Below are 23,282 nucleotides of genomic sequence, written 5' to 3' on the forward strand. Positions count from 1 at the left end.
TGTTTATGAATATTCCTGTGGGTGTATGTGCTTGCATCTGTGCAAGCATGTGCACGACATGTATAAGGTCAAGTGTGAGTCCGCCCGCTTGTGCCAACATACCGCCTCCATCCAGGCGTGCACCAGCTGCTGGGCGTCCTGGCGCGCCAGCTGGCACATGCCCAGGATGGCCTGCCGCTGCTCGTGGCTGGTGTAGGCCGAGTCGGTGAAGTCCTCCGTCCGCTCCACCAGCGCCTCCAGCTGGCTGCCCACGCTCTGGGGGGGCAGGGAGTACAGGTTCTCCCGCAGGGACTCCACACTGGACTGGACGAGGGAGAGGGGGAGGGTGGGGCGGGAGTTGGAGGAGCGTTTGAAGGATGGGTGCGAGGGGAAGGAGAAAGGTTGAGTGGATGATGGAGAGGACAGGGATAGAGAGGAAGCGACACAGAAGAGAATGGGATAGACATATAAGCATATACAGTTCTGTTAACAAATGTCCTGAGAGAAGAAAACACCATTGAATGTCAAATGATCATTATGCATTCAAGCTCTTCAGAAAATGACCCTGGCCATAAAGGTCCACAATAAATACTGCAAACAGCATCTCAAAGACTCTACTGAAGCATAAGAGCTAATGCATTTTTGCTGTATTGTGTTTTTTTCCTTCTCTTTTCTTCCTTCAATAAAGGTCTGCTTTTGATGAGAAGTAATGCTCTATGCTCATGAACCCTAAGATGACAGGTTTACATAAGCCAGCCAAGTGCATGCTTTCAAATGTCGGTTTCAGCTGAACTATGGCATTAAGTGCTACCAAACCATTTATTCAAAGCAATAAGCATCTCCTGTCCTTTCCTGACAATAATATTTTCTTCCTCTCTGTCAAAGGAAAAAGACCATGCACCACCTCATAAATGTTTTATAATGTTTTTTTCATTTACCAGTGCACAAGGAGGAGAGAGCCAGAGGACAGAAAATGTCAGAAATCGACTGATACTTGAACCAGTAATTACAAGACCAGGATCCATATTTCTAACATTTAGAGGTTTAGTCATAGTGATCTAGGATCACTGGTGTATTCAGACAACCAAATTATAAAACGGTTCACAGGCACACAGTTCACAGGCGGGTGTCATTCTAAGATACTTTTAATTTGTTAATGCGGACCATGATATATATGCACTCCTCCACTGAGGCCAATCTGTGGCCTTACCTTGAAGTCCTTGATGCCGTTGTAAATGCTGGCAGGAAGGATCTTGTTGTCACCGCAGCTCCGTGCCTCGGTGACTATCTCGATGACCTGCTCCAGGGCACAGCGCATCCGGTGAAACACGGCATCTTTGTTGATCCGCGCCGACTCGCAATCCGGGTGCCTGAGGCAAGTCTTTGGAAGGAATTCAATGTGAAATGTTACACAATTTTCAACTTCTATCCTTTTTCATCCTTTTTTTCAGTGATTATTCACATTCTATGGTTATTTCATGATTAGGTGTCTCAGTCTTGAGTATTGACATTGATTGGAGTATTAAACATGAGAAGGGCTCATATCTTTGAGCTGGAGGTAATCCATAACAGCAGCCCAGAGGACCAGTGGTGGTGTGCAAGCTGTTTACCTTGGAGGCTGTGAGGAGCATCATGGTGCATTTCTCCAGCACTGCTCTGGCTGCTGCCATTCTGGCCTTCTTCTTCTCATCCTTCAGGTCCTACAGCACACACACACACACATACACACATATATATACGCACAGCAGATGGTAGTGGGTGGCTTTACTCCAGTTGTAACTCCCTAGAACTGTGAGGGTGGCCCAAGGACACTGAAACATCAAACATATGCAACAAATCTCCTTCATGCTGGCATGAGGGGACATACAAATGTGGTGCAGATCCCTCCCCGACTCAACACACACACACACAGAGACACACACACACACACACACACACGTCCCCTAATGTCATACATCAGTAACTTCCCAGGCCCATGGTCATAGGTCATCCAATAAACAGAGACACTCCAGAATAGGAGAGCAGATATACTGTATCTCCCTTGCTGCATCCCTCTCTACGTACTCTAAACAGAAATAGCTTGAATTAGATAGATATGGGATTTGGAAAAAGGCAGCTGAATCAACTCCTCTACCAGCACCTCGCCACAGATTACAAAGACGATGTGATTATCTGTCATTATTTTTGCCTCTGTGCTCCTCTGGCTTCAATAGATGCAGACGGTAGATTTTCTAAAGAGCTGTGTGCCTGCGCATGCGAGTGCATGTGAGCACATGAGTGGGAGTGACTGAGACAGAAAGAAAAAGAGAGGGGGGGTGGCAAAGGAGGAGAAATATACGGAGCATTAGCTGCAATGAAGAGAGTTGGAGAGCGACGTGATGTGTGTGTCAAAACACAGCCCCCTATGTAATTCAAAAAGAGAGATGGTCGAAACTCCCTCTCCCTCTCTCGCTAGATATCGCAGCCGCTGCACTTTACATCAGCTTCTGCAGGCAAAGCGCTTTAGCTGCAGAGGCTGAATGTATGCATCAAAGTAGGATTAGCAGTCTTTGACGGTGCTAAGTTATAAGTTGGAGCGGTCTTACTGAGGCTTTGAGCAAAAGTTTTGTTTTACAAATATGCCAGGGTACAGCTAATGTATTGCAGACAGAAAGCATTGCTGGTCATAGGTTGGATCATATCAACATTCAGTCGTGATGTAAACAGTCTTTGAGGTGTGTGAGTCATAATTGACCTGCACATTTCTTCTGGGGAAGGAGAGATGCAGCATGGGAAAATGAACTAAAATGGATATAGAAAGAAAGAAGGGAACCCCACAAGAGACAAGAGAAGCCTGAGGACGCTTTCTGTTCATTCCTTACTTTTTCATACAGTATAAATATTTGACACATGGATTATTGATCTGGACTGCCAGCACTTTCATAGCTTAAGTACTTTAGGTTTGAGTCTGAGTCTGCTTCTCGCTTGCACAACCAAAAGACCACAATGTTTAGAAAATCACTGTTTGTGAGTAGTGTATTATTTTTTTTTTTTTTTATTTAGATGAATTAACAAAATGTGTTCAGAGAAAGCCAGCGATGGGCAGCTATATCCATATGTGGAATTTCACCATGCTAGACCAGATATACATTTCATCGCATCCTGTGGGCTATTTTCAGTTAAGTGATAATGATAATAAAAATGTGATACTTTATTGATCCCCTTAGTAAGGCAGTAGTTCACAATTTCTTCATATGCTACTCACATTCTGTCTGTCTCCAGTGAGGTGGGCGAACTCCACCATCTCATTGCCAAACTGGCTGAAAATCTGGACAAACTCTTGGAAGGTGCTGACTCTCTCCAGATGGTCCAGGGTCACCAGGACCTGACAGGAGAGAGAGATCAGAGAGTATGTTAGACAGTTTGATGGGCACATATGGCAAACAGGTTCATGTTCTTCTGGCTCTTTCACACTGCAACATCCTCCTCCTGATGCAGGATGTCAGATAGACCATGTTTATATCCGACAAGTGATACCTTATTTTATCCTACAATAGAACCTTGCTAATTTCACCAATGCAAGACTGAAAGGTAGTAGACTAATGAAACACCGGGAGTTCCCTAATTCAATGTTTTAAGAGTCACTGTGTTGTTCTAGTGCTCACCTTTGGGGTGCTACTGGCTATACTGATGTGATGTAATGATGTCATCCTAAGATAATACTGGGTGAGTTAGTAATTGATAATCTACAGCTAAGTTAATAGTAGTCTAGCTGCTAATTTGACTGCTAAGAATAGGCTAACTGGCAGCGCTAACACAGCAGCTTTTTATCAAAGCCAGGCAGAGAAGGGGAAGAGATGTAATTGTGTTTGCCAGCAATGGAGAACAGGGGGCTGTCGACTGTCTGTCCAAACGAGGCTAACCAGTCATGATTAGGCCCTGTGCTTCCATTCTTGGCTCAAGCAACAGCTATATCCACAGCACCCTGTCTGGCTAAGAGCATAGCCAGGTACAGGGCAGGCAGACAGCCCCTGGCTCTGTGTTTTTATGTGGTAGCTAAATGTGTTGCTTCCCTTCAATTATCTCCAGAGAGGCTGAGCCCTGAGTACTCCTTCAAAGAGCCATTGCTTATCTAGTAGGAAATAAGGACTCTGTATGGAGTGTGAGTATGTGTGGGTGTGTGTGTGCGTACATGTGTGCGTAAGAGAGAAAATGCAACAGAGTGCATGCATAACCATTTGCATTTAAGCCCAAAATGGTGCCTTGTTGTTGGGAACAGGTAATGGAAAATACATTTCAATGTTGTGCCGCCTCACGTTTGTGTGTTTCATGCATATAAACACATCCGTGTACATCTGTGTGAGGCTGCCTTTCACCTTGTTGCGTGAAGTGATTATCTGCTTGATGACGATGCGGTCGGCCAGAACCAGGACCTTAGTGACCGAGGAGAGGAGCAGGCGGGCGGCCTTCACCATGCCCGTCCTATCGCTGAACACCGTGATGCGTCCATCCGACGGGGCTGGCTGGGCCGCGCCCACGTCTGTCAGCTGAGCTATGGCATCACCTGCAAGAGAGGAGGGGAGGGTATAGTTTAGCAATGGGCTTCTGACTCCTATATAGTATAGATTTGGACATTGCACTGGAACAGATCTCAAACTCAGAGCTAGATGTTGCATCAGTCAGCAGAGGTGGATGGCTCAATAACCTCACTGCCTGTGTCACGTCCGCACTCTCAAGAGCAAAAACTATGGACACTAAAAAGTAGCTGCGTTATTGAAGCCAAGCTTTGAGACATTTGCTGGTCTAGTGATAATTTCCCAAATGCCCTCTATGTCACTTCAGAGTACACTATGGCATGCTGTTAGTCAATCTGCCACTCACTGCTTTATGAACCTCTGGGAGAACATGTCGTCCTGGACAGGGTGGCACAAAAGAAGACTATATTCAGCACAGTGGCAGGACAGCTATGCCAGCCTCGCCTGGACACAGTTGGCATCATGCCCTCTGGGAGACATGACCGAGTCATTTTACTGAGTGGTCAGAGAACGCTGGGTGGACAACTTGGAACCACAAACACGCAAAATCAAATTCACACATATGCTGAATGCCCATGTATTCACATCAGGACTCACATGTGCTTACACACTCAAACTTTCACTCATTCTCCCCCACTCACACAAACACAAACACACACACATACACAGCACACTAAAAAAAGTCTGAAAATGGAAATAATGCAGTTTTGGGGCTGAAGACCTGTTTTGGCTGAAGACCAAAACAGTCCGTATCAACAGAAAGAGGAAAAGGGCCAGAGTTCAGAGCGAGAGGGAGGAAGAGGGAGAGAAATGTGTGAGAGAGAGAGTTCAGAAAGAGGGAGGGAGAGGGAGGAGGAGAAAGAGATAGCTCTCTATCGGGTCATGCAGCTTGGCTCTCTATTTGCTTTGGCTGGTCCTTTAAAAGAAGTTGCACTGACGAGCTGATTGCATCCGACAGGCTGCTTTTCAGTGCCAGCTCCCCTAACCAGTTGAAACATCCAGGCCTGTCTCACAAAGAATGCTGCTCAACCCGCATGACACCACCAGGGTAGAGAGCCGAGGCCCGAGCCAATTCTCCCCTCTCCAGTCCTCCCCTCCGTCCCGTCTCCTCCAGCTCCCATCAATGCATCGATTCTCAAGACCCTAAAGAGAGCGATCCCATAGACCCTTTTTCATCTGTGTGTTCCTATATATGGCCTTTTTGTTTGCATGCTATTTTCTACTCACTAGCAGCCAGTTGCTCTATAGCTACATGGAAAGTGTAGTGTATGATGAAGATGATGAATGTGTGCGATGAATGATTCTGAATCATTCATTTGTCATTCATTTTGATCATGGGATTATTATTATTTCACTTTGTTTGAAAGAGATGAAAAGCTTAAAAAGGCCTAACCTTGATGTGCTGGTGCAGACTCTACTGAATGGCGATCGATCTTGTTTCCTCTGTTTTTAGTAACTTGTTGAACCGTACCTGCTGTCCACAAAGTCCAGTATCTAAACCCTCACATGTCTGCTCTGACTTTATCTTGATCCCAACTACCATCTTAGGCATCTTAAATCTTTTTGAGACTGAGAGAGAGAGAGAGAGAGAGAGAGAGAGTGTGAGAGAGAGAGAGAGAGAGAGAGAGAGAGAGAGAGAGAGAGAGAGAGAGAGAGAGAGAGAGAGGAATGACAGAGATAGAGATTGACTGAGGGAGACAGAGACGGAGAGATCCAACGCAGATTAAGGCCTATACCGACCTGCCTCATTGGATCTCTCCACCCCCCTGATGATGGGTAGCATCTAATTAAGCTAATGCTTTCAGCCTCCCTTTATTTCATTCATTATAGCACACAAGGCTGAAGCCAGGCTGGTTAAACTCTCCCCGCGGCTAGGTATTAGTGAGCCGTCAATCCTACGCCAACTAGCCCTCCTCCTTCCTGGAGACTTAAAGACTCTAAAAAGGCTTTCTCTTTCATCCCCGAGGATGTCTCCATCATTTCTTAAAAAATGGACAGAGAGGAGGAAGAATTCTCTCTCTCTTTTATCAGGGAACAGTTGTACAGTGTCTGCAGGGAGAAGTGCGAGGGAAAACTGTGAAAACACCTCCCTTAGAGAGAAGTGAGAACTGGAATAAATTAGTTACAGTGGGCAACGCGCACACACACACACACACACACACACACACACACACAGACACACATGTGCTTCACCATGCCTCACCTATGTGCACACACACGCACGCGTGCACACACTCATACACACACACACACACACACACACACTTTCTCACCGCTCTCCTCTCTCTCTTCCCACCAGCACTCTCTTTGTTCGAATGAACCCCCTTTACAAATCAGCGCGGTGGGAGGATTAAACGCATTGCTGCACAAGCTGGTTCCCCCCAACATAAACCTATTATCGGTGTGTTGTGTCTAAATTCTTATCCAATGTGATATTGTTTTCAGTCCCTCTGGGAGAGAGGGGGGGGGGTACAGAGCGCCCCGTTGGCTGCACTGCAGAAGATTCAATGCGGCCCATGTTTGACTTGATAAGAACTAAGCCACCAGATATGAAAAGCGGCTTCACTGAGCGAGTGGTGACAGGTGGCTAAACTGTAGCTAGCCACACTGAGGATTATGAGAAAAGGTTTGGATGGCCAGGAAGATACGGCATGTTGGTATGTGCGAGGTATTTTTAGACAGCCTCTTCATGGAAAAGTGTTGAAAGAAGGAGCGGAGGCACACAGAGAGAAAGAATTTTCTTATAATGCCTTCTTCACCCCTTCTTTCTCTGGTTCAATAACAGATGATAGTCCCTCGACAGTGGTCCAGACTTTCACCTCGTTTCCTCGCTCTGCTTGTCACTCTTTCAACCCCCCTCCCCCTCTCTATCTCTCTCTCTGTCTCTTTCAATCATTTTTTGCTTTGTTTAATACACCCCCATCTCTCTTTCTTGCTCTTCCCTGTTCAAAATGCTCTAAATCAGTGGTTCTCAATCTTTTTGGCTCATGACCCCGAAAAAACAAAGCAGTGCCTTCTCGTGACCCCCGTTGCAGGCTGCATTATGCAGAGAGGTGAAGTTCAGTCCAACCACAGAATGATTTTCCCTTCTCAGGTTGTTTCATTTCATGAGTTATCAGAGGGGGCCCAGAGGTTGAAAACTATTCAGTATTTCTCAAGAAAAAGTCAGAAAAATCGCATGATGTAAAATTTGTATTATAGAAATATGTTTTTTTCCTATCCCATAAATCATCTCGCAACCCCCAAATTCGCTGTGGGTGTACAACCCCTATAACCCCTTCCATCTCACCCAGCAGCCTGTTGAACAAAGTCTCCAGGAGCCTCCTATCAGAACCCATGATGCAGTGCTTTCCCAGCCAGGGCCGACGCTCTCCGCTCCCTTTCTCTACACAGCAGCCTCAGGCTGAGTGGGGCTTTTTTTCAGCCCTCACTTCCAACCTAATAACAACAATGTCTTCAAAACACTCTGGAAGTCCTCTGGTGTAATATTGCTTGACAGGCAGGCTGTCCAGACGGATAGAAACTTTTGATAAAGTTTGATAACGCTGCAGTGCCTGAAGGTATGAAACTGTCATAACGTGCTTTAAGAATAGTTATAAACACTGATGAGCAGACAATAACCTCTAAAATCTCAGTGGCTGTCCTTATGAAGAAGCCAGCTATAACACCAGCCAATCAGACCTGTGGCCATCCACAAGCATTACAAAGCCATAGCCATACTTATGACAAGAAAATACACTATACACTATCAAGAAGTGCAACATATAGTTCAGCCTTTAGGATGAAGAAGCCTCACATGGTTTTATCGGGTAAATTGGTGACCACAAAGTAAGTGCCAGCCCTGTCTTTGAGAGAGAAACACTAGACGATATGTGCAGTTTAGCTGTAATTCAGTGAAATGTCACCCAAGTACATACTGGAATCCAAACAAAGCAGCCTACCTGCTCTGCGTGCCTCGAAGCAGGCTTGCCCCATCTCCTCCTTCAGCTCCTGGTTCTCTGCGGCAATGGCCTCCCCCACGGCGACGAACCGCCCCACGGCCACGCTCACCGCCTGGCCCACCCTGTGGATGGCCGCCAGGGTGCGCTCTGACTTCTTTGGCTTGTCTTTGTGGTTGATCAGAGTGGTGATCTGCAGGAACACGTGGAGAAAGATAAGGGGAAGCGGTAAGTCATTTGTTTAGGAAGACAAAAGCCATTATCATTAGTTGCGCTTTTGGATCACTATAAAATTGCAGGCAACACGGCAGCAATGGCTGTCTTAATTCGAAACAATTTTCAGCAAACCGTCACTTGATGACTTGGCTGAATTACTGCAGATGGGTTTCAATAGCGATGGTCTATGAGAGAGGCCCGATTTATGGCAGTACGATGGCAAAATCTGTAGTGCATCGGGCCCTACTATAATGCAATGCTAAAATCTGAAAAGGGAATTGAAAACATGACAACACAATCACGCTTTTCTAATGACTAGTCTAAGCCTGGAGGGGAGGCAAATTAATACTGCGCTACACAATACAGTCTACTGCAATTCATTAGGGAAACTCTGGGCAAACCATAAATGACTCACTAGAGGAGAGTGGCATGGTTGAACATTGCCAAACCAGAATATACATTTCTCTATTAGTTCAACAGTGAGAAAACACAGTGATTACATCCATATGTCATCTTCGATAAGGGAGCATGCTGAGTCTGGAGCATGCACTCCATTTGCTTATCAGGACAGAGGGGTTTCCTTCCTGTGCAGCCGCAGGTAGAGATAACACACTGGGAGACAGCAGGTGTGTGTGTGTGTCAGAAAGAAGGAAAGCATGGAGCCTCAGGTGGGGCCATTGAGGGTATCAATTATGAATAGATAGAGCCAATTATCATCAATTATTTATTGATTGTTTCTACTTTCTCAGGCTGTCACTGTGTGTGTCTGCGTTTGTGTATGTGTGTGTGTGTGTGTGTGTGTGTGCCAGTCCATTGGGGTTTGAGAGTGGTGGGTGGAGATTTTAATTGGTCCACAGCTCCAGGTGGTCCCAGGAGACTCTGTGGGTCTTAACTGCGGTGTGTGTGGGCCCACACAACACACACTGACTGGTTGTGCTGTGCTCAGATGGTTATATGGATGAGCAACTTCCCCTCATAGGTAAATGTACCAGACTAGGGCTGTCACTTTTTCCCCCACAGTAATTTAATTGAACTAAACCATTTTGTTCAGATAAGTTCAGATATCTTTGAAACTCTTACTGTTAAAAAATCAACAAACACAATCAAACCTTGGGTGTCATTGGCTTGATAAAATGTTGATAGGATGCCTGCAGAGTAGTAGCTAGCTGCTGCCCTATGGGACATGACCCACATTAAAACTGTACGTCATATTCTTCCAAATCAACAGTTTCTGCAAGTATCACAGAGATACAAAAGTTAATTTTGACCAGAAATTTAGAAGCACAGCTAAGCATCCATACTCATCACAACAGCACTGTACAAACCAAATATGTAGCTATGCATCAGTTTTGTTGAGAAATACTGGGATATTTTGATCATCTTGAACAAATGGTACAAACGGGTATGTGATGTCCAAGACGGATAGAGAAATTTCAATATCAAATCAGTTTCTCTATCTTCAGTCTCCATCTCCATCTTGTGATGAAGAGATTCAAAAGTGTAAAAAGACGGCAGCCTCCTGGTTTGACATAATTACCTGCCAAACAGTACAAAGCAAAAAAAAAAAAATCTATCATAATAATACAACCCAAAAATGAAGGTGATTTCTCTCCACCATATATATCACATGATATTTCTATGATATTTCAGCTTTATTATATAAAAAAGACTGTTGGGACTGACAAGAAAACAGTAAATAGAAAGATTCTGACTTGCAACAAGTAATATTGGTTTCAAACACACAAGGCCATGTGCTAAGCCACAAAGACACTCAGGTAAAGGTGAATTTGGATGGTGACAGACCAAATCATATGGTTGGTTAGATCACAGAAAATATTTCTGCTTTGATAACTCAAAGGATTTCTTTAAAAAGAAATGATTCTGTATGGGCCGTACTGTCTCTTTTTACATCAAAAGACGTTTTGATGTCTTACACATAAACTAGTCAAAAATCTAATCCCTTTATATAAAGCATGAGAGGGAGACATGAGGGAAAAAGGGGATAAAATGGAGAGAAAACAGTTGAGTCATAAGGGAGCAATAGAATGGAAGAGGAAAAGAGGGAGAGTGGAAGGGGACATTTTTACGTGCCTCTACCAAATTACACACACAACAAAAGATGGCCATGAAGGTGCTCAGAGGCATTATGAAAGACTGGAGTTGTGTTTGTGTGTTTGTGTGTGTGTGTGTATGAAAGAGAGAGAGAGGGGCGCATCACCGAGCGCCACATTGTGAGCTGCGTAGGCTGCTCTGATGACGAGTCTGTGAAGTGGCGTGGGACAAGGAGACGCCTGGAATAAACCTGCTTCTCTTTCTCTCTCCCCCGACCCATCACTCCGTCTCCTGACCTGTCTTTACAATTCCGCCCTCAGCTACGTCTCTCTCTGTCGCTCTCCCCCTGTCAGTCACTATCTCAATCTTACCGTGTCGCCCCGTTGTTTTACTCTGCTTCCTGTCCTTCCTCTGAAAGACCATCACCGCAGCAAGATCAAGACCCTAAAAATGCCCATTAGAAAGACCTGCTCGTCCCGTCTCTCTCTCTCTCTCTCTCTCTCTCCCTCACTCTATGTGTCGCTCTCTCTTCTTTATCTTGGTATTAAAGCTTCCCTTCCTCCAGGCCCAGTGCTTTTCACTGACTCACCTACACAGAGTGGGATATTCCTTAGAAAACACCAACGCTGGCTGGCTGGCTGGACATCATGCAGCCTAATAAGGGTAATTAGGTGACACATGATTCAGAGCTACATCACGAGGGGTTGTTGTGCGGTGTTAGGCGCCATTCGTGTTACCAAACAGGCCTAATTAATGTTACATCAACGTTTCCATGACGTAGAGGTTATTCACGACCCGATGCATCAGGACTAGCTGTGCCTGTCTGTCTCCAGTGTGCGTGGGATCGCACACGTTGGTTTGTGTACGTTTGCAGTGTGCATGCACGTTTGTATGCAGAAAAGGCACGTGTGCGTTTGCCCAGAGGCTTGCACAATGCAGGCCTCAATCTGGGGCGACTGGGAATGGTGACACTTGTGTGCACTCACAGGCTGGCACTAATCCAGAAACCAAAGTGTCTAGGAGAGGGAGAGAGGGAGAGAGAGAGGAAGTGTGTGTGTGTGTGTGTTTATACGACCGAGCAGCAGCAGGCAGCAGCACCTCTCTAGGAACTTGACCCTCAGTAGGTCTGTCTGAGCACCATGGTGAGAGAGAGAGAGAGAGAGAGAGAGAGAGAGAGAGAGAGAGAGAGAGAGAGAGAGAGAGAGAGAGAGAGAGAGAGGAGGGATCTGATTATGGATCTTTCTGTGTGGAAAAGCTCCATTTACACTGAGGCAGATGAGGTAGGAGTCTTTTCGGGGCCTTTTCGGGAGATTCTTACATTCAGCTGTAGGGGGAAGGAGCTGAGGTGTCTGTGTCTGTGTGGACAGTAAAGTTTTTAAGTTAGTTTGAGTGTGTGTCTGTGAAAGAGACAGAGAGAGAAAAAGAAAGTGCATGTGAGTAACAGATAGGTAGATACACAGAGAGAGAGGGAGAGAGAGGGAGAGAAAGAGAGAGAGAGAGAGAGAGAGAGAGAGAGAGAGAGAGAGAGAGAGAGAGAGAGAGAGAATGAATAACCATTGCCTGGGACTTCCTCCATAAGGGATTAGTAGGTGGGTACATTTACTGGGCTGTGCAAACAGGAACAGAGCAGGGTGGGGAGAACATAATATTGATACAGAGCCATGAGAAGAGACTGCTGTGTGTGTGTGTGTGTGTATATCAAGAGAATGTGCGTCTGTCTCATTGTGTATGAAACTGAATAGTGTGCATTCATTATACATGTGGCTATGAAACAGAGACAGATCGTAGCCGTAGTTCAGAAAAACAGCTCCTGACAGACAGCTGCTCAATCCATGCTGCCTTTGGGTCAAAGGTTAGGAGTGTACAATTCACTGCAGTGTATGCAGTTCATGGATGGGGAAACATCTCTTTTCTCTCTCTCTCTCCCTCTCTCACACACACAGACACACACACTCACCATACCAGGCTGTTGTGCTCTAGTGCACTCCAACAGTGTATGAATGCCAATGAGCACTACCAAGTAGCACCCAGCCCAAAGCCTCCAAATACCTGTCAAGGATTTCCACAATATGAAAGCCATGGCAAAAAAAAAAAAAAGACGACACAAATGTTGCTTTAGCTGCAACGCTGTCAGAGCTCAAACAGAATTGCTTGTTGACAGGAATTGAGATGAGATGGTAGTGATCAAGTCATACACAGTCGGTGTAGCATGAGAGTATACACTTGTGTCTACACGCTTTCTCATACTCTCTCTCTCTCTCTCAAACAGGGCTCCCAGTGGCCCTGATGTAAAGTTCCATGACTTTTCCAATGACTTTCCATAACTAAGTCGGAGCACTTCCATGACCTAAAACATTTTATTCCCTCCTGGTTTGTTAATGTTGTTTTTCTAAGGGGGTAAACAGTCTGCTTGCCAATACAGTTGGGATTGCTGTGGAGAAAAACAGCTGAATCCAGAATCAAATGCGATGAATGTGGGAGCCAAGATGGAAAACACACTCTGGTATATTCCTGTAGTGTGACCCATTTGTTAAAGTCCCTGAAATTCCCTGACATCCCCCCCAGAGAATTGATCACATTCCCCGACTTTCCCCGTCTGGAATACAACCTCCCAAAATGTCATGTTATCTCAGGATTTTAATGACCAGTGGGAACCCGGCTCATGTAGACACACACACACACATTGTTCCGCATATATTCTCACAATGTGTCTGCCTCTCGCTCTCTCGCTCGCACATTAACACAGCATGGATTTAAGCAGCGCGGCGGTGCGCCGTCCAGCCCCTTCTTGTTACTTTCTCCACAACCAGTCAATTCCCAACCATTCATTTCTAATCTCTTTGTTGTCCATAATTAGGATGACAATTACAAGGCCATAAAAATGACATCAACAGCCCACTCTCAGCAACACAATACACACACACACACACACACACACACACACAGAGCCCACCCGTTGGTTAGCAGGAAATGTAGACCAATCCCTCAAGGACACGGTGACTGACTATAAATCAGAAGGTAACAAAAGCTGGAAACATTTGTGGCTGCCTCCCATGGCTACTGGCTGAATTTCACTGAAAGAAATTGCTGGGACAAAGTTTGGCCTTATCTGCGTTCTTTCTCTTTGCCCGTTCTTTCTCCGTTCTATTTCTGTTTATTTGATTGTGTAATTGTATGATTGTGAGTGTGTGTGTGTGTGTGGTACATACGTATGTGTTAAGTACATATGCGTGGGTGTGTTTGTGAAAGAAAAATCTTGTTTACTCAAAGCAGCTCAATTCAAAGCCTCTTTCTCAGAGGTAATTTTGCGGCATTCTTGTCATTTAGTAAGTGCAGGCAATCTCTCGGAGACAAAGGCAACAAAATAACAGCGAGTGTCAACAAGCTCAACTGGGAGGCCTGATGGGGCTTTTATTAAACATGCATTGTAGCCATTCATCACACATAATTGCTTGCTTGCTTGTTATGTTGGCCTGCTTATTTGCCTAATTTACATCTCTGCTTCCTTAAGGCTTTACTTGGCCCACTGGTGAGAGTAACACCAACAACTCAAAGTGAACTTTATTCCTTTTGAAAGCAAAGTGCTGAAGTATGCATATACCGCGAAGATTGGAAAGAGAATCCTAGAAAAGTAACTAACATCACGTTCGGCTGGTAGCAGTCAAGCTCAAGGAGTGTGTTATTATTATGAAGGTAAATATGTTGCAAAATGTGAGAGCTTGTAGACTTGATGTGAGAACTTGTAAAATACGATGTGAGAACTTGAAGAACAAAAGTGAATGTGAAGTCACAGAAAAAATATTCACAAATGTGTAGATTGATATTTACATGAATACAATGACAGCTGCAAACTTGTAATCCAACATTTACTCCATTTTCCAGTACAACCACAACTCTGTGATTACAACCTCTTGAATCGGTCACTGCAACTTCACAAATGTGCTCTCTTGCATCACAAAGTGACGAATCTGCGCGCCTTGACTTTTGCAACACTTATAAAATAATATATGATAAATGTGTTGCAAAACTCACTTGTAGCTGTGAGAGAGCGCCCCCCCACCCCCACCCCCCCACCCCCACCCCCTCCCTAACTTCGCAGACATGGAGGACGTCCTGAGGACAGCACATGGAGCAGAGCAAAAGAGCGCATCGTCTTCCGATTTCTGATTGGTACACCACCACCCCCCCCACGCCCCCCCTCACAGCTACAAGTGAGTTTTGTTGCAAAAGTCAAGGCGCGCAGATTCGTCATTTTGTGATGCAAGAGAGCACATTTGTGAAGTTGCAGTGACCGATTCGAGAGGTTGTAATCACAGTTGTGGTTGTACTGGAAAATGGACTCAAGTAAAATAAATAAATATGAGTAAATGTTGGATTACAAGTTTGCAGCTGTCATTGTATTCCTTCCATACATATTCCATTGTATATGTAAATATCAATCTACACATTTGTGAATATTTTTTCTGTGACTTCACATTCATTTTTGTTCAAGTTCTCACATCGTATTTTACAAGTTCTCACATTAAGTCTACAAGCTCTTGCATTTTGCAACATATTTACCTTCATAGTTATTTGTATGTTACGTGTGTGTGTGGTAAAATTAGAAAAGGAGAGGTATTTTATCATCCATCTATGGTGATGGCACAGTTAGTCTTTTTAGCTACTGAAGGGTGTGTGTGCAGATACAAGCGTACTTTACTTTTGTGCTGTAGTACTGCTGCTGTATGTGTGCTTGTGCAATGTTTTATGTATGTGGGGAAAGAAATAATTGGCCAGTAGTTTGCACTGAGAAAGAAAATGAGAGAGAGAAAAAATATATATAACACAACTTGGTCTTGGTCATGTTTGCTCACTGAGCAGATGAAAATGCCAGCATTATTGTGTGTGTGTGTTTGTCCTTGTTCATTTGAAAAAGAATTTCTCCAGCTGTGGTAACTATCTGCTTTCCCCTCTGTGTTGCTAAAAAAGGCAACTTTCTCTTTCTGTACATCTCAGTTCTCGCAGTCGCTAAACAGACCCTACAGCATCTGGATCGCTCTGTCAAAAAGAACAGAACAAAAGAACACTTCCAGGTACCAATTCCCATCTCGACCAATTACACGGCAGTTTGCAGCAAAAAAGGGACTTTGGTGCAGGGAGAATTGCACCCAAAAGACCGTGCTGAATGCTTGTCTCATCCAATGTGGCTTTCTCCTGGATGTTTCCAGAGGTTGTTTTTTTTCAGGGAGCCTGAACTGTGGTGCCCTTGAAAAAGCCCAGTTTCTGTTCTTTATTGATGCAAGGAGATGTTGCTGGCTGTTCGCTGGGGGACGGCGGAAAAAACATAAGAGGAGAGGGATGAAAGTCGCGCTGAACATGCACTTTAATGGGAGAGCAAATTCCTTCCAAATTGGCTGCGAGCAGACGGGAGTTCGATGCTGCGCTGGTCGACAGCCAGACTTGGGAGAGATAGGAGGAGATGAAAAGAGAGAGACAAGGGAGTCAGGAGGACAGTGAGTACAGAGAGATGGGGAGAGGTGGAGAGATGGAGAGAATGAAAAGTAAGACATGGAAGAAGTGTGTGTGTGTGTGTGAGAGAGAGACAGAGAAGTGAGAGTGAGAAAGAAAGAGAAAGAAAGGAGGAGATCAAGAAGAAGAGACAAGGGAGACTGGAGAGAGAGAGAAGGAAACAGAGTGAGAGATGTCAGCGGTGTGTGTGTGTGTGTGAGAGTGTGAGTCAGGTAGACAGACAGAGGGAGAGAGAGTAAGCTGTGTCAGACCTGAAGAGGACAAACTCAGGCTTTTACTGTTATCTGACGTCATCTCTGTCTCTCTGTACCCCCCCTCCTCTGTTCCTCACCCTGTTGTGGAAATCTAGTGCCATCCTTCTCTCTCAAAATTCCCTTGGGACTTCAGTAATCTCTCTTTTCTCTCTCTCTCTCTCTCTCTCTCTCTCTCTCTCTCTCTCCCTACCTTTATCCTTCTCTCCTCTGACAGTCCTGTATGTAGTCAGTGATGCAAGTCTCTCCCTAGAGCCAGGTAGCTGCAGTACAGTAGAGTGTAATACACTACAGCAGCAGCTTGCAGTGTTAAAAGCTGCATCCTTTGGGCATACTGTAAAACCATGTGCAGAGAAAACAGCAGAAATAACAAGGACTAGAGTTGCTGCACCATCCAACTCTCTCACTGCAAAAAATCAAAAGTCAGAGAACAAATCCCCTTTCAGCTAAAAAAACTAAAAACTTATAGCAATGTATTAATTTCTGGAGCACTGATTTGAAGTGTTTGCTGCAAAATGCACATTTACAACTATTTGACAAATTGGCCCAAACAAGAATGGGCAGTTTTCTGGACGCTGGTTCTTCACCAGTTGGTCAATATTGGACAAAAACATTAGTGAAACGTACTGGGCCAGCAGCCAATTTACAGCCATATTCTCCAAAATAAATCATGCCCTCATCTAGTGAATGCAGGCTGCACTCGTTTCCATGCTCATTCAGCTGCCTACAGACACAATGGAAAGAGTCACAGAGTCAGCTAATGGGAGAAGAATGGAAGTTTTCTGGTCTACCTTGCTGAATTAGAACCACAAGGCAGGAGTTCAATTTAGCATAAAGCTGAGCTGAACCACATCCATATGTAGTCTGGACTGGCCATGCATTCTTTAGGAATTACCCTGCATAGGCAGAACTATTCTGCACTCGTTCTCCGTCACACATACGCACACTTGCACAGCCACACTCACACACCTTTAGACACATTTACACACACCACAAGTCATGTCTGAGCTCCCACCCTGAGGAGTTACTATACATTTTAATCTTTAAACAGTTTCTAAACACCTACAGGCAGTGACACAGCACCAGCTTGCAAAATACTGAGCTCCTTTTTCCATCTGGGAGAGCTACATTGGCAGGAGAAAGAAGCAGAGCCAAAGTCTGCCACTGAGGGAGTAAAAACCCCCCGGAACCAAACTTAATCCACAGCACATTCCTAAGCCAATTTTTCTGTAATTTAAGTAATATGTGCTTATATATACAGACACAAACACACACACACACACACACACACACACACACACACACACAGAGCTGTTGACTACATGCACTCCCATAAACGGTCATAGAGAGTACATCCTGAAGAGTAAATGCATCCTGATTACCAAGAGCAGTTTCAGTGTGTGGGGAGAGAAGATGTAGAGAGAGATAGAGAAAAAGGGGGAAATAAAGTGAAAGAGAAAGTGCGTCTTATCAGCATATACAGACTGTGCTTGTCCTAATGAACCTGTGGAGGTCACACAGAAAGCTCCAGCATGGCTTCTTATCACGTACCTCTAACTCTCCCAGACACGCTGATCTCAGATCAGTCTTCCACTCCCTCCACTAATGGTCACAGCCCCTATTTAAGTTCCACAAACCGGTGATAGTACTGGCCTGACATAGAGGCTTCGACTTCTACTACTTACTTATATATGAGTATAAACCATCTCTCTCGCTCTCTCTCTATCACGCACACACCTATCTAGCTTGCTGCACTGAATTTCCCAGAGATACAGATAGCGAGTGCTGTGATTTGGCAGCAGTAGCTGCCCTTTAGGGTGATTGAACACAGATGATTTTCAGCCAGCAAGACGGATGGTTCCAGAGAAAGGATACTCAATTCCCAGTTTCAGCCTGTCTCTCTTGTGTATCCACATTTATGTCACTGGATACACATGGAGAAAGTGATGGATGTGGAAGACAACTAGAAATACAAAGACCAATAGACAGCCAAGCTGACAGACACAAAATAGATTAAGCATTTTTTACGCATCTACATGTGTTGATATTGCTTTGAGACTGTAGATTTTCATAAGATCCTAGCTTGTTGAACTGCGTGTGTCTAAAATGCCTGTTGTAGTTCAGTGCAGTTGCACTGGAAGATTGCTTTTTCCATTTCACATTTCTCTACAATTCAAATTGATAGTGGAAGCGTTTTGGCAGCTAGTTGGAGATTATTTCAAGTTGCAGAGTTTCCTGATAAGATAAGTCATGTCATTTTACAACATTAGATTATCTGATTTAAGTTTTGCATATTGTTTGTTGGACTTTTTCTAAGTGGGCTTAATCCTTTGTTGAGGATTTAATGCTTTTTAACGCTTGCTAAGTGTATGCCAGCAGTAACGTTAAACGTTAAATGTAAGTAGTGAGCTATTATTGACGGTTTGATTTATTTTTCATTGTCATTGCCAAGACACTCACAGCTGTCAAGCATATAACTAGCGCTAAGGTAATTTTCATTAGAAAATGGGCAGTGGAGAGAGACAGGAAAAATGGTGGGTGAGAGAGAGGATGACATGCAACGAAGGTTACAGGTCAGATTGGGGCCATGACATGCACCTTAGCCCACTTGCTCATATAAACCAGCAGACGTGCAGCCAATGAGACAGACAAGCAGGTAGACACTGATGCAGGTAGACAGAAAGAGGTGGGGGGTATAAGCAGTCACTCAGGCAGATATATATAAAAGAGGCAGGCTAGCACATAGGCAAGCAGGCAGCAAGGCACACAGACAGGCAAACAGAGAGACAGGCTGACCCATGTGATGTGCATCCAGAACAGCATACAGGCTTGCAGTTGAATGGGCTTGGATTTTATCAGACTGTACCCCATTGGAGTTGAATGAGAAAAGGGCACGGTTTGGCCTTCAAGCTTTGGCTCAGCAATCAGAGCTGACATTTGAATATGTGGACAGGCAGAGTGAACCCTTAGCAAGCATCAGCTAGAAAGGTTATCACTGATGAAGAATCACTAGCAGTGTCCAGTGTGTATGAACAACGACCCAATCTAAACAATGACCAACAACAGAGTATCTTGTCTCTTCATTGAAGCAGAATGACACACACAGAGTTTGTTGGAGATGCACCTTTTGCTCAACTGAGAGCTGAAAGAAAGAAATCACGTAAATGCTCAGAAAAGATTTAAGAATACACTGTTAAATGTGCACATTAACAGCAGTGAATACAAAAGGCTTTAGTTGTTTTGTTCGCTTTCTAAGGGGATATCAATGCAACCCATTTTTACCGGCATGATGAAGTATGTCAAAACTCTACATAGATATGTGCTCGTTCTCTCTGTGAACCACTGAGCTAAGTTTTCCCTCCCGTTTGCCTCCACATACTGATACACAGAAAAGAGGCCACATACTGTATTGATGGTGCAGTCTAACTGGTATGGTAGAAGTGGACACAGTATTATGGTCCTGGGCTCTGTTCCAATACCCTGTGAAGCAATGTATTATACAGTGCAATATTCCTAGGCTAGGTTCCAATATCTACATTATACAGGGAATAAAACAATTTGTGCACCAGTATGAATGCTGGAATGTAGCCTCTGACTCTGAGGGGAAAAGTGTTTTTAACCGTGAGTTATGCCACTGTTGTGGTAAAAGCCTACAGTGTGTTGTGTGCTCTGTGTGTGTGTGTGTGTGTTGTGTGTGAGTGTGGAGGACTTTCTCTCTTAAGGGAGCTGACATATGGGGAGGTTGGTAAATATGACGCTGGTTAAAACACGCTCCCGTCTCTTAGTTAGCTGCGGCATGCCAAGGCCTCGGTGTCCGCATAGCTGCAGAGTGCTAGCGTGCAGAAAAGGTAGTCCGATCCTAGTGCAGCGAGCCACTGACACACACACACACACACACACACACACACACACACATACTCATGGCTTGCATTCAAAAGAGCACAATACCTCTTTTCATTCCTTTTTGCACACGTAATTCTCCGGGTAGGAGGTGGGTGGGAGAGAGAGACAGAGACAGACAGAGAGAGAGAGGGAGACAAAGAGAGAGACAGAGAGGGAGACGGGGAGGGGGTCAACCAAGGAGAAGAGAGATGTGCCCCGAACACAACGTGACTGAAGTGAAACTCCCTCTAGCCGACTCAACTGTTCACCTGACCCTTCTTCAGTGTACCTGGTGACTATGAATATACTGAGGGTCAACATGTGATACTGAGCGCCCCGGGGCGGCAGCTCACCTGCGCCTTGAGACCTACACCCACCAGGCTCTCCATGCTCTGATAGTCTCCTCTCTGCCCTAACCTTCTACTTTGCTGAAGAAACAGACGAGGAGCATACATTATCCAGTAACTTTCCACTTCTTCTTTCCTACTTGCGTATTCTCAGCAAGCTTATTTCTTTTCAACTTTTATTCTACTTTTATTCTTTTTCAACTCATTAATTGTGCTGGTGAAGGACTGAGGTTAGAATTCAGCCCCTTGGATGGTGCTAGGTGAGGACAGAGAGTCAGAGGGATAAACTGATTCGCTAACCAAACTGTCATATCTGCTCTCATTGCTGTAGACGCTGGGACAGGTGGCAGTGACACTGCCATTAAAGCTGAGGTGGTGGGTAACCCTTAAGTAGTCAGCTGAAATGTTTGCTCCGGGCTCCTCGCATGACTCACAATGGGGCACCATGTCAAACGCTATAGTCTTTCTCAACCGCTCTAGCTTTTGTCGCACCATGGGACAACAGCCAGTGCTGCTGCAGTGCGTATCGCCCCTTGAATCGCAAATATAATGAAATATGCAGATGTGTTTTGATAGGCCGTAAGAGGCTAGACAAAGCACTTAAATCAATTTAACATTGAATGAATCAATCAAAATATATTTAATGCTTACAAAGTACTCTTGCTTTTTTGGCCAAGAACTCAAAACAATCACAAAAGTAGATTTATTTAAAGGCAATATATATTGTGCAATGCTACTGGAAGTAAAATGTTGGAAATATATTATGTAAATGTAATTTAATCTGGTCTGAGGCCCTCAGTCACTTTTTTTTTGTAACTGTTATGGATTCTCAAAGGCTGTTGGCACCATATTATAGCAATCTGAGAGTCAATTAGCTCAGTCTGCCCACGTGCACAGAGATAAGCCAAGACAAAACAACAGAATAGACTGTAAGGTTGGCACACAGTAAACAAACCAATAAACTCTGCTCATATTTTCCATGGGACCATTCAATGTCAAATAAACGACAAATATAACCCCACTTATGGCCTGGCATTACTGCTTGGCATTGATCCTTGGTGCCCTGCCACGGTTCAAATGTTCATAGCCTCTCTGAAACCGAATGACTGATTTCCAAATGAAGAGCTGGAAACATGGCCCAAGGTTTCTTGATTACATTTTTGTGAGTGTTTCACATGAAGATAAGTATTCATCTCTGCGACTTGGCAGCAATCTGGCTTACCATTCATGCGCCATAGCAGGGTAGCGTTTTCATGCATAAAAGAAAGTGAAAGCTAAAAGCAAAGCAGAAAAGGCTGTGTGCTACCTGGTACTCCATCATGGCTGTCTAAAAATAATGGGAAATCCATCAACTCTTAAGTAGGCCCACCGAGTATGCTGAGCAGAAAGCTCTCAAGAGTCACTCTGACCTGAGCCAGTTGCAGTTTACAGCATGACAAATTGTGACGATCCCTTTCAAATCAATCTCTATTTAAAACTTGTATCTTTTCTTAGTAATGCGTAAAGTATGCATGTAGGGAAGTGGTTTGGTTCCCATATGCACAAAAGTCTTACTTGAGATCTAATGGGATGCATTACTCACTGAACTAAAGACGATACTTCTGGTTTCTATGGGACCCCACTGACCTGGATTGTCAGCGCACTGACAGTAACGCATAACTCCCCTTGAAAACAGAGCATTGCTACAGTGTAATCAGTCAAGCTGATATGAGGTGCAGGAAGCCCAGAGGAACCAGCGGCAGCTGATAAGAGAGGTTGATAAACCTGGGAGAAAAACAGACTGAGAGTCAGCTGTGATGGAGAGATAGACGGGAGAATGGGTGAGGGCATACAGTAAGTGAAGAAAGAGAGCGGACAGCACAGACAGAGAAAAACAGAAGGGACAGATGAGAGGGGAAAGACAAAACAAAGCAAAAAAATGAGCTAGCAAAACTGTAAGACTGATAGATATGGTCAGAGAAATGATCTCTCTTTTGAGTCCTGGTGGCTCAGCGGGCTTCAGTGCACACTCTGTGCTCGTGATGTTATGCGTTTCAATCCAACTCATGACCTTTGCCTCTTGGCCCCACCATCATGTCAGGTCATGGGTCATATCTCATCTTTCCGGCCTCTCTCCACTGTATCTAATAAAGCAGCAATAAACTTTGAAAAAAATGCTCTCTTTCAGTTAAGAGTGACATAGGGGCTAGATGAGATCAGACAGTGTGAGTGAGAGTGATCTCTGATTCACTGTTCCTTCCTGGGGGGCAGACAAACACAACATGGCTGTGGATCAATCTTTGCTTCGTTAACCATGACCGAAGGTTAACCAAGATGGGAAGGCGGCCAGAGGGAATTGATCTCCTCTGTTTAAAGAGTGCCAAACCGTGACACAAGCTCCTGTTGTGGTTCACCGGCCTTGTTTTTCTTGGAAAGCCTTGACTCTTGCTGGTGGGAAAATAGTGACTCAGAAAAAATATCAGAAAACATCTAAATGTTATGTCAATGTGGAAACAATCAAGGTACCAAGAAGCATCCCTATGAGGCAAAGCCTTTATGAACACAAGTGAAAATCTATTGCTGATCAGAGGACCCCTCCCCATCACTTGTAGTTCT

At 44.6% G+C, this 23,282-nt stretch overlaps 1 protein-coding gene across 1 annotated transcript in view; it reads right to left on the minus strand.

Moving 5' to 3' along the window:
- ctnnal1 (catenin (cadherin-associated protein), alpha-like 1) overlaps positions 1 to 23,282 on the minus strand; it is a 49,019-nt gene that overhangs the window by 12,058 nt on the left and 13,679 nt on the right. The window contains exons 2-7 of the mRNA XM_071920170.2: positions 8,435 to 8,624; positions 4,335 to 4,522; positions 3,224 to 3,343; positions 1,590 to 1,679; positions 1,190 to 1,360; positions 103 to 303 (exon numbers count right to left, since the gene is read on the minus strand). Coding sequence (XP_071776271.1) covers positions 103 to 303; positions 1,190 to 1,360; positions 1,590 to 1,679; positions 3,224 to 3,343; positions 4,335 to 4,522; positions 8,435 to 8,624 — 960 coding nt within the window. The remainder of the gene's footprint in view (positions 1 to 102; positions 304 to 1,189; positions 1,361 to 1,589; positions 1,680 to 3,223; positions 3,344 to 4,334; positions 4,523 to 8,434; positions 8,625 to 23,282) is intronic.

The sequence above is a fragment of the Centroberyx gerrardi genome, chromosome 19 (assembly GCF_048128805.1).
Source record: "Centroberyx gerrardi isolate f3 chromosome 19, fCenGer3.hap1.cur.20231027, whole genome shotgun sequence".
Classification (NCBI taxonomy): Eukaryota; Metazoa; Chordata; class Actinopteri; order Beryciformes; family Berycidae; genus Centroberyx; species Centroberyx gerrardi.